General features: G+C 48.9%; 1 protein-coding gene across 1 annotated transcript; it reads right to left on the bottom strand.

Moving 5' to 3' along the window:
• Positions 1-2,335: 2,335 nt before the first annotated feature.
• DLX4 (distal-less homeobox 4) lies at positions 2,336-9,506 on the bottom strand. Its single transcript, XM_044000047.1, has 3 exons — positions 9,209-9,506; positions 4,150-4,346; positions 2,336-2,569 (listed from the first exon to the last, which is right to left on the bottom strand). The coding sequence occupies exons 1-3, from the start codon at positions 9,504-9,506 to the stop codon at positions 2,336-2,338; spliced, it is 729 nt and encodes a 242-aa protein (XP_043855982.1).
• Between the last annotated feature and the right edge of the window lie 1,835 nt (positions 9,507-11,341).

Genomic DNA, 11,341 nt, shown 5'->3' with positions numbered 1-11,341 from the left:
TGAGGGAGTGATACAGTGGGGAATGTTGGGGATGTAAAAATAAAAGATATCAATAAAATGCTATTTTTAAAGTATATTTCCCCCTCATTTTATTGTAGTAGTATTGTATACTTATAGAGGTTTATTGTTTGCAGGGAGGAATCGGTGGTCTACAAGGTCATTTCCAACTCTTGTGCTGTGATTCCAAGAAACTGAAGCCAACCGAGTGGAAGTGACTTGCTTAAGGTCACACGGTTGCAGGGTTAGGATTCAAATGGGTTATCAGTGATCTACTTTGTTAAATAGGCAGTGGATGGGGTCCAGGGCCTGAATTCAGGAAGACTTGAGTTCAAATTTGGCCTCAGACATTTAGTAGCTGTTTTTTTTTATTTTTTGTTTTATTGTTGTTTTGTTGATGAGGCAATTAAGTGACTTGCCCAGGGTCACACCGCTAGTAAATGTCAAGTGTCTAAGTCCAGATCTGAACTCAGGTCCTCTTGACTCCAGGGCCTTCCCTCTATCTACTATACCACCTAGCTGCCCTGTAGCTGTTTAACTGTGGGCAAGTCACTTAATCCTGTTTGCCTCAGTTTCCTCATCTGTCAAATGAGCTGAAGAAGAAAGTGGCAAACCACTCAAGTACCTTTGCCAAGAAAATCCTAAATGGGGTTACCAAGAGTCAGTCATGACTGAACAACAAAAACATTGTCAAAATCACCTTGGACAGAGGTGTCAAACACAGCTCAAACCAGATTAAAATGTAATTGGAAAATATCAAACAACATAAATAAAAATACAATGAAACATAAGATAATATTGCATTTAAAAACTCAGTCAATATGTGGCCCACAAGGATCCTTATGGATGAATTAGTGGCCCAGTTTCTATCAGAGTTTGACACCACTGATCTGGGTAAGTCAAGTTGAGGTGAAGAGGTTTATCAATCATTGTGCCTGAAATACCTAAGGCCAATCCAGAGAGAACCAGAGAGAGACAATGCCCATAACCACTGAGAAACTGGAAAAACTTGGGAACAGAGAAAGAAGGGTTTGTTGCCAATTTTAATGGTTTAAGGCTGCTAGGAATAAAGACATGGGATCTCAGGGAGTGGCTGGCCAAAAAGGAAGCTCGGGCCAGAAGGACCCATTTAGGCCCCGGGGACCCAAATTCCCTTCAGTTCTGCAGATGCCCTTTATAAAGAAAAGAACTATTCCTTAAACCCGAGGGCAGTGTCCCCACAGGCAAAACAGAACCTGGCTGTAAGGATCTGTAGAATCTACACCTGAGGCAATTATCCTGGTAACCTACCTCCTCCTCTTACCCCTCTTCTCATTCCCCCAGCCTCTTCACTTCCACCACCCCTCCCCCAACCCATAGCTTTATCCTGATTTGGCCCTACTAATGACCAGAGCTTATCATTTTGTGGACAGTTTTATTTGTAAGGGGGTGGGTGGAGGGTAAGTGCTTAATAAATACTTGTTAAATTATCCGGATAATTAATCCTATTCTGTACTTGAAATGTGTAGACACATACCTGGGAGGGAGGGGGGCTTATGGAGGCAGTGCATGAATTATCCAGTTTTTAGGCCTACAGTTTAAATTCCCTAAACTCTGTTTCTTGGGAGCTGGTGCAGAATTGGCATAATTATCAAGATAATCTGACCCTGAATTCCTCCCCGTGCCCCAAGAACCTGCTTCTCATTCCCTTGAAATCTTCAGACCATGGAGGTCAACATGAGTTTCTTGTCATTTTTAGGATCGAGAGTGTTAACTAACTCCCTCTCCCCCATCTCATTGCCAAAAGCAGGGAAAATGAGTGGGGGGTGGGGTGGGGTGGCAGATAGTTCCTGAATGTGTCTGCCTGGCTTTACTCCCACATATTTGGGGTTGCAGTAATTCTTCCAAAGGGAAAGATGGGCCAGACAGGTGACTAGCCTTCAGTCATATGATTAGGTTGGGGGAGGTAAGGAGGAGCTTGGAGAAGAGAGCTCAGCTCTGCCCCAATGACATTCAAGAGGATTTTCTTCCTTCCTTCCTCCACCCACCACAACATAAGCCAACCCCCTACCATGCTGGCTTCTCTCCTAGGCATTTGTCCATTTGAAAGGAAGTGACCCAACCCAGGGAGAGGGAAGGGGATGGTGTTCAGCTTCAAGTCTGTTTGAGGAGAGGGGTGGTTATGTGGTGAGGCTGTTAAGACGTCTCCATTTTCATTCCAAATCCTCCTCTCTCCTCCAGCTATTCTTCCTCCCCTAAAACCTATCTGGAGCTATTTTCCTCCAAAGACCTGGAGGGGAACTGGTGAGCTGGATGCAGAGCCATATGGGAGACACAGAGTACCCAACCGTCCTCAGACTCACATCTGGGGTGCTGCCAGGCTATCCTGGGGATGCTGCTGCTGGTACCAGGTTCCAAAGCTGCTGACATAGCCCCCATCAGGCAATGTCCTGGGCCTGGGCATATCCCACAGTGAAGGCAGGGGTGGGGATAGGGCTGGAAGGGCCCCCAGAAGCTCCCCCTCTTGACTGTTGGAGCCCTGCTTCATGATCTTCTTATATTTTGAACGTTTGTTCTGAAACCAGATCTTTACCTATGGGGGGAAAGGAGGAAGGAAGAAGTCAGGAAGGAGGTATCTCCTAAGTCCTTCCTACTTCCCAAAGATCAGACTTTGTTCAGAGTGGGTGGAGTAGGATTAGAACCCTTCCGATGCCAGGCTAAATGCATTCAATTCAATTCGACTCAACCAATGCACATTAATTGCATACTATGCCAATAATATGAAAAGTAGCCTGATTTAATAAATTGGATGCTAGACTCAGAGTTGGGGAAAGCTGGGTTCAAAACCCCACTGTGACCTTATTAACTCTAGAACCATGGGGCAAATTACTTAACCTTTCAGAGCTTCAGGTAACTCTAAAATGATGGCTTTGCAATCTGCCTTAGTAGAAGGAGCTTCAACACTGAGAGACTCAAAGGTCCTTCCCATTCAGTGGAAAACACTGTGTTAGGGGCCAGGGAAGAGAATATTAAATATTAGACAAAGTCCCTACCCTTCAAAAGTCTGAGGTCTAGGATGCTTATAGAAATTAATATAATAAAATGTGCAATGGTGTGACAAACATCCAAAAACAACAACAAAAATATGCAAAATTAATGGAGGGAGAGGTTACTACTAGCTTGGGGGAGAGAGAGGGTAAATCAGGAAGGCTTCATGGAAAAGATGGCACCTAAAGGGACCCCCAGAAAGAAGGGAAGGATTTAAACAAGTGTCGATGGGGTTAGTGGAAGAAGTTCTCCTCACTGTCCCATAGTCACATATTATACATACCAGCAATCTTTATCTATCCCCTATCCAGAAATGCCTTTCTTTCTTGTTTTTATACCATTCCTCAAGGCCATTCCATGACGACTTCCTTGAACCTAAAAGCATCTACCCTCCTCCTGAAGCCCTGTGGTATTTATTATATGCAGGTCTTCCTTTGGTGAAGATGGTAAAGTCATTTCTCATCTCCCCAGCCAGATTCCAAGCTCTCTGGGAGCAGAATGATCGATCACATTAGAGTTGTGTCTTTGCGGTACCCAGCACAGAGTGGATACTTGATAAATGGTGGTTGATTATTTGACTAGCAGTGTCTCTTTGAATGCATTTCTTTTTTTGTCAGGGGTCTCGGGAGGGACGGGACTAAGGCTGGCCTAACTAGTGGTCGGCTGGCCCAGTGGTTTGATTTCAGGGACTCCAGGAAGAATCCTCCCCTTCAGCTTCCCAAGGAAGCTCCAAATGATGCCATTAAGGAGCATGAGGTTCAGGTTTTGTCTGGCTACTTAAAATGCAAATAACCAGAGTTTAATCACTCATTAAGTCTTGTCATTTATAACTCAATGTGAATGAGTTTATCAGATCTTTGAGTTAGTGCCAAGGCTAGTGGGGAGAAGTGCCCAGAGATGGGAAGGAGTAACAGAGATGGAGGAGAGGGCCGGACCATTTTCGGGGCTTTGAAGGGGGAGGGGGAGCAGGCTAAAGATAGACTTTGCTTAATGCCCTTTGCCTCCTCATTCCGCTCCCTCTTCAAGTCCAATTACTTCCTCCGAGACTGCCTGGATAACAGAGGAAAGGCAGGGTGGTCTAGGTGGGGCCCCTTCCTACCCACCCCCAGGGCATCTGGCACCCACCTGAGTCTGCGTAAGGCCTAGCTGGGCAGCCAGCTGAGCCCTCTCTGGAAGGGCCAGGTACTGTGTGTGCTGGAAACGCTGGTTTAGATGCTGAAGCTGGAGGCTGGAATAGATGGTTCTCGGCTTGCGAAGCTTCTTGGTTCGGCCATTCAACTGGAATCCCTCTGGCTGTGGTAAGCCAAGTGGCTTCTCCAGGTCTGATGAATGGGAGAGCAGAAAGAAAAGGAATGTTGGTCTCCCAGTCATGCAGACTCCTCAATCTCTTGGGCCCAAACATGTCTCTTGGCAGGAGGTTTTCAGAATATCTAAAGCCAGACTTTAGGACTCCCAGGGATCTCCCACTATGTCCTTAAAGTACCTATTCTTCTCCCAGGTTTTTGTCCCTCCCCTGTTGCCCCCTAATCCCAATCAATGCCCTCGATTTCATTTAGAAGTGGGTTTTATCTGGAGCCACCAGGAAAAAAAAAAACCAATCCCTAAAGCAGTCCCCACCCCAAACTCTTCAAATGAGAAGGCTTGTTGTGAAGAGGTGGCAAAGAAGTCAAGTCCTATCCTTCAGCCAAGGCTGCTTCCTTCCATCTAGCCTCTGGGCATCTGTCACTTCACCATTCACCAGAGCAGATTCAGTATTTATTTTCTGTACTCCAGCAGCTGATGCCCGCCTGGGATAGAGTGTCTGGGAAAGAGCCTTCATCCCACCCCCATCCTTTCCTCTCTGGGTCTCCAATTCCAGAGACAGAAAAGTGGTGGTGGTGTGTGTGTGGGGGGGAGATTCCATACAACCACAGCTTGTCAGAACTGAAAAGGGGGAATGGGCTTGAAAGATTCCACAAGAACCACATTGTATCAGAGCTAGAAGAGATTTTAGAGTCTAATCCCCCTCGTTTTACTGAGAAAGAAACTGAGGCTCAATGGGAGGGAAAGGATTTGACCAAGGACTTCTCCCATCTCACAAAGCCTGCCTTGCCTGGATTTGCACACTGAAAGATTCACTTTCTCTCTTTTTTAACAAGATTAACTTTCTCTTGATCCAAACTGTCATCCCCCACTCCCACCCCAAATCCACTTCCAAAAAAAACAAGACAGTATCCCAGACATGGCCTTGATTTGGGGAGAGATGGATTTCAGGTTGGAGTTTTATACACTCTACAGATGAGCCGGATTCTTATGACTTTGTCGCCAGGTTTATTTAGTGTTTTTACTACTGGAAGGAAATGGGTCCCTTCAGGCTGCAGCACCAACCAAGCCCCTCTCTAATCTAGTACTCAGTAAGCTACAGACCAGTTGCCCAACAGGTACCTGGTGGGCTGTGCTGGGGTACTTTCGTTTCTCACTGTGCAGAGCAAGGGTTGAGAGCCCCGACTCTCATCTGCTGACCCCACAGGAACAACAAAATCAGACCCACCCTCTGCCCCCTTCCTTGGTGGAGACAGGAGCCCTCGGTGAGGTAGCTTCTTGATCAGGTCACTGTGGTCGATTTATCTTGGGAAGTGACAAAACAAAACATCCCCGTGTCTTCGAGCAAACTTCTCTTCCCCTCTCCCACTGCATTTCTCCATTATCCATTACTAAGGACCTGAAAGGCAACCTCCCTAAACACCCAAACCCTCCAGCACTTGGTAAACCTTAAAGCACCACGTAAATACCATCACGGCTATTGCTGCTGTTGTTCGGCCCTTTGTGTGTTCTCATTTGTATGGGTTTTCCTCTTTGAATGTGTGGTATCTGCATTTGTCAAGGAGTCTCTGTGCAGTTGGTGTGTTTGTGTGTCCCTGTGTGGCAACATCTGCTTGGGTGTCTCAGTATCTGACCTGGTGTTTTTCTAACTGTGTCAGGGGATAACTGGATCTGTGTAAATTTCACTGTGTGGTCTCCGAGTCCAGGGAAATGTTAGCATCCTGGTCTACATCTGCTCTCCCCACCCCTGAGAGACTGATTTTCTGACCTAGGCTGCATGCTCTCCACCCAACATTCCCAACCTCAACAGAGGGTGCCATGCTCTTAGTAGCTCCTCTTTACTACCCCAAATTTCGGGGCGGGGAGAATGGTTTTATTTTTTCTTTCCCTCTCCTGACACAGCTTCCTATATTACACAGTGTCTACATGGTGCAGGACAAACAGTAGAGCAACAATTCAATGGGAACCACCTGTGCAGATGTGATTTCTCTTTGTAAAATGGGAGCACAGGGGTAGGAGAGGGGAGGAGGGAGGGAAGGGGAGAGAGAGAGACAGAGAGACAGAGAGAGACAGAAAGACAGAGACAGAGGCAGAGGCAGAGACAGACAGACGGAGACAGACAGAGAAACAGAGAGGTGTATCAGCAGTGCTGGCCTCAAGCCTTTCCCCCAGAGCCCACAATCCCAGGAACATGCAGCCTAATATTAGCTCCTACTCTGTCCTTTCCTCTCTCCCTTCTCACTGTCTATAATAGGGCTCCCATGATTCTCTGATCCTAGAGGCAAACCCTGAAAATGACAAGTAGTTCAGCCCTAGTGACTGCAAACAATCACTGTGCCTCATTTTCAAGGTCGGTTTCCCTTTGTTGGAGGAGCTGCCTCCCAAAAAGCAACAGAAGCCCCTAAACGACCTTCTCAAATGACATCTTATCACTGCAGCTCCAAATAGCAAAAGGCAAACACCTCTTCATAGTTGGGACTACCGACTTTCCAAGGCAAAGAAGCCAAAAACACCACTGGCAAAGAAGCAGCCCTTGGAAATGGGATGCTCCAGAAGACAACTACCCCAAGCAAAGGGAATACGGAACCTCCAGTTTCCAGAGCATAAGTGTGGGTTCTGGGTTCCCAGAGAAGTGCAGACTGGAAGCCAGAGAGAAGGAGGAAGGGAGGGAGTGAGGAAGGGAAAGGAGCCTCGGAGTCAGAAATTTTTCTTCGTTGGACCCGGGAGAGAAAAGAGCAAGAAAAAAAAAAACCACATCTTTTTTTGATTCTCATTTTGTCCGTTTCCAGAGACCTGGGCTAAGGGGAACAAGGAAAGGGGGATAGGAAAGCCAGTAGAAAACAGCAACAAAACAAGTCTACAAAGGCGCAAATCCACACCAGTTTTCTTTTTCCAAGGACGGAAACAAAACCCCAACCTAAACACCACAAAACCCTAACATCCCTTTGCTGCAAACAATATAGATGATAGCGAAAAGGGAAGGTGATTCAGGAGGAACTGAGTTCCTGCCTATTTTTCCTTCAAACATCATCCTAACACTAGTGGGGGGGGGTGTGTCCAGATCTTTCCAGAGAAGATGATAATATGTGTAGGCACCACTGGGCTGGGCAGAAAGAATTCTCAGTAACTGCAGTGTGAAAGAATGGGCAACACAATAGATGGGGTAGAGACAAGAGCCTCTTGAAGACAGGAGAGAATGCCCCGAGTGCAGGCAATCAGAAGGCCTGGATCCTGCCACTAACTTTATACTGTGATCTTTAAAAAGTTGCTCACCACGGGTCTGTTTCCTCCTCTATTGCCTGTGAAGGGAGTGGACCAGATGATGGGGGTGGGGTGGGGGAGAGGACTTCCATCACTGACATTATAGGGCTCTATGTAAGTATTTTACTGCACTCCATGAGGAAAGGCTGGGCAGGGAAATCCTGCTGTGACTGTGTGAAGGATGGTGACTTGGTATGTCACTGAAGGAGAGTGTCACTGTATATCGAACTGGGAGATAGTGAGTCTAAGATAAACCAAATGGAATAGCTTACTGAGGGTGTGTGTATATATATATGTCATTGAGAGTCTAATTGTGAGAGCAATTACATACAATTAGGCTAACTCCTGTGAAGGTGATGTGGGGTGTTAACTGGGCAACCAGGTGCACTTACAGGGCACCGGTATACGAGAGGTAGTGTGCAAACAGTAGGAACTTCTGCATATAGAACACAGAAGTCTGTGTAACTTCGAGGGGGCTGGGACAATATTTCTTTGTGCGTGCAGTTATGAGGTCTTGTGTTTGTGGGGCTTAAGTGAGATGGCCTGTATTTACCTGTTCTGAAAGACCCCCTAAATCTTGATTAAGGATGCCATTGAAAGCTCAGAGGTTTTATCTGTGGTGTCTGTCCACCTTTCCCCGCCAAAGGATTGACTGGTCGATTCACACACCGCCACTGCTGCTGTTCCTGCTGCTCTCCTAAGCCGGTAGAGAGCCAAGAAAATCAAGCATGGGGTTTTTGCCCGTTGTTTTGAGAATGATATAACTCTTACCCAAAGACCTTAAAAGAGGGGTGTGTATGCCACGTATGCCACGGCCCAAAAGGTCAGTGACTGAGAAATAAATTGGGGGAGAGGAAAAAAGATCCCGATTCGCAGACCTTTTAATGGCTAAGCCGTAGCTGTGTTGAAGTCTCTGCCACTTAATTTCCCTCAGAGGAAAATGGATTCTCTTGTCTTTTTTTTTTTTTGGCGGGGGGGAGGGGGGAGGTTTAAACTCGAAGGGACTTGGTGCTTGGTGGGGTGGGGAAAGAATATTCCTCTCTCCACCCCACAAATAATCAGCCCCCTGGCCGGGGTGTGATTTCTCTTAATACGGGTTTAGTTTAAGAACCGCTTGGAAAGACCGCTGCTCTGCGTGTCAGGGGAAAAGAGAGGCCGATTCTTTTCTTGGGGAGCTTGTGCAGAATGATGGTAACGCAAGCATCCCCCCTCCTCACTTTTTCCCAAAGTATACATCTGGATTGTTTCAATTTTCTCCTTACACGTAGGAACACACATGCCCTGCTGCGTGGATTTGGGGAGGGGGGATGCGGGGGGGGGGGCGATGAACGGGCCCGGCTTTACTTAACAGCAAATCGAAACCAGGTCGAACTTGAAAGGAGAAAAGGATCGACCCGCCACCCCCTCACCCCTCCTCCCGCCCCAATCCTTTCTTCCTCCCTCCTTCTCTACCTCCCCCCAACGACTAGGTCGAATCGAATACAAGTTAGATTTCAATCCCGCTATCTGCGCCCAACCTTTGGAGGGCGAAGTCATGGGGAGAAAAGCAGGTACCAGGGATTCGCCAAAAATCAGGCACAGCGTTGTCCGATAACCCACTCCCGCGGCGCTTCCGCCTTACCTGCCACAGCCTGCAGACTCACTGCAGGGCCACGGAGATGCAGCGAGGCGGTCCCGGGCTGCTGGTAAGGCAGGTGGGGGCCGCCGGGGGCTGTGGGGTTGACATAAGGGTAACCTACAGAGCAGCCGTACGGCTGCTGAGCTCCCGGGTAGGGCCCCTGGGGGGGCTCAGGGGACGAGAGCTGCAGACCACTGGGGTACGGGGAAAGAGAGTGTAGGGGCTGAGGGGCAGGAGAAAAGTCCTGAAAGGCGGCTTTGGAGGCATCGGGTCCCAGGAGAGTGGTGGGCAAAGAAGTCATGGTTACAGTGGCCCTGGGCCTAAAGGTTCCTGGCACCTAAACCCATGGCCTGGCCAACCCACCTCCTCCTTTGCTTCTTGCCGCTCTCCCTTCCCAAGCCCAATGCACTGGGTTCCGATGGGCCTCCCCCCCAACTTAAAATCTCGGGTAAAGTCTCTCCCCACGCCGCCTCCCGCAGAGAACGCGAGCAGGGGGGAGGGGTAGGAGAGGGGCCGAGGCCCCCACCCCCGAGTCTCACCCTCCCCCCACCCCAGTTCGTCAAGCCCCCTCCCTCTACTTCTCCGCGGGATAAGATTCTCGGGCCCCGGGGACTGGGGGGGGGCACCCACCCTGAGTCCTGGATTGGCTAAAATGCTCCGGGACGTCACAGAGCCCCCTCCTGGCCACGCCCCTCAGCAACCCTTTGGAGTAATTCACCTCCGGGAAGTTGTAAGGTGGGTTCTGCGTACCGGATCCAGGTTATCAATTGAGGGAGATGTTGTAAGACCACTAAATTCCCTTGGAGCATGGGAGAACCCAGGTGTCCGGGAAGGCCGAGGCTCTTCACCCCGAGAAGACAGTTTGGGACCCGCGGATCTGGGTGAGGAAAGGCCTGGATGAATCTGCTCTGAATGGAAGTTGGGCAGAAGTAGTTGAGGAGAGGGAAAGAGAGGTCCAGGAGGAGGGAGACAGCTAGGCCGGTGCGGGGGTTGCGCAACTGGCCCACACTGACACATTCCTCCTGGCCCCCGGGTCTGGTTACTGCTTCTCCTGGAGACGCAGCGCCCGGAGCCCATCTCGTCCCCCCAGCTCCGGGATGTCGAGACACAAAATGTTCCGAAACCAGCAAACACACCGCCTACTCTCATCCCCTTCACCCGGTTTGTCACTCTGCCTCCAGGCCCAAGTCCCGGCCCAGGCCTATCCTGCCCCAGCGGGACGGGGTGGGGCCGGCCAGGCGGCTGGCTACAGGCTTGGGAGGCCGGCAGCAGGTTCAGCTCGTCGGAATGTGGGGCTGTGCAGCGGCGAACCGTGCTTAATGAGGTTGTTGGTAAACAGATCCTGGGCGGAGGGAGGTGGCTTGCATCCGCGAGTTAGGAACGGAAACCAGCGCCCAGCCAGCCTGGCTCACGTGTTTTGAATACACACCCCCTTCTACACACGCAGGCACACGCACTCCCAGCACCTGCCCGGGAATACTCGCGCTGTGACTTGAGTCCCAAAGAGTTCTACTCTTCTTGTCAACCGCAGTCCTCCCGGCCTTCTGCAGGGACAACTTTGAGGCCAAGGGAAAAGAGTCAAAATTAGGGGTGAGGTCAGCCTCCAGGACACAGCTCCCTGCTTCCCGAGGCAGACCTTTCCCCTTTCCCCACAGGCCTAGAGCCCTGAGCACGAACCCTCAACCGACCAAATTACTAACGTTGGGGAGTTTGGGGGTGATGGGCAGATATAAGTGGAGGCTTTGATATATCTTCTAGAGACTCTAGAAATCTACCTTATTGGGTCAGTATTGCCACTAAAGTCCGAAAACCGGGTTTTTTCTTGCCTCCTAAGAATTTGAGCAGCAAAAACGCAAGTAAACAATTTTTTTTTTCCAATCACAATCGCTTTTAAACATAAAACAAGTGCGCACTCATGCCCGAGTATACCACAGTGCACATACCCATGTTTGTAGCATTCTGATACACATTGATACATGTATCAGAGATATTCACCCACTGCCTCAGTAACGACTGGTATGAGGTACATTTTCTGGAAATCACATGGTTAAAGTTAGTGGGTTTTTAAAAAAAACAATTATGGGTGTTTATGTAGGCATATTTATTTATTATTTATGTGGTCTTTGTAACGTTACT

The sequence above is a fragment of the Dromiciops gliroides genome, chromosome 4, assembly GCF_019393635.1.
Source record: "Dromiciops gliroides isolate mDroGli1 chromosome 4, mDroGli1.pri, whole genome shotgun sequence".
Lineage (NCBI taxonomy): Eukaryota > Metazoa > Chordata > Mammalia > Microbiotheria > Microbiotheriidae > Dromiciops > Dromiciops gliroides.
This window is presented reverse-complemented; position numbering and strand designations above follow the sequence as displayed.

Bases quoted from the DNA above. Each gene is read 5' to 3' on its own strand.
- DLX4 (XM_044000047.1), bottom strand. From the start codon at position 9,506: ATGACTTCTTTGCCCACCACTCTCCTGGGACCCGATGCCTCCAAAGCC. The intron at 4,347-9,208 runs GTAAGGCGGAAG...CCCATTCATCAG, and splicing joins GAGTCTGCAGGCTGTGGCAG to ACCTGGAGAAGCCACTTGGC. The intron at 2,570-4,149 runs GTGGGTGCCAGA...TTCCCCCCATAG, and splicing joins TAGGCCTTACGCAGACTCAG to GTAAAGATCTGGTTTCAGAA.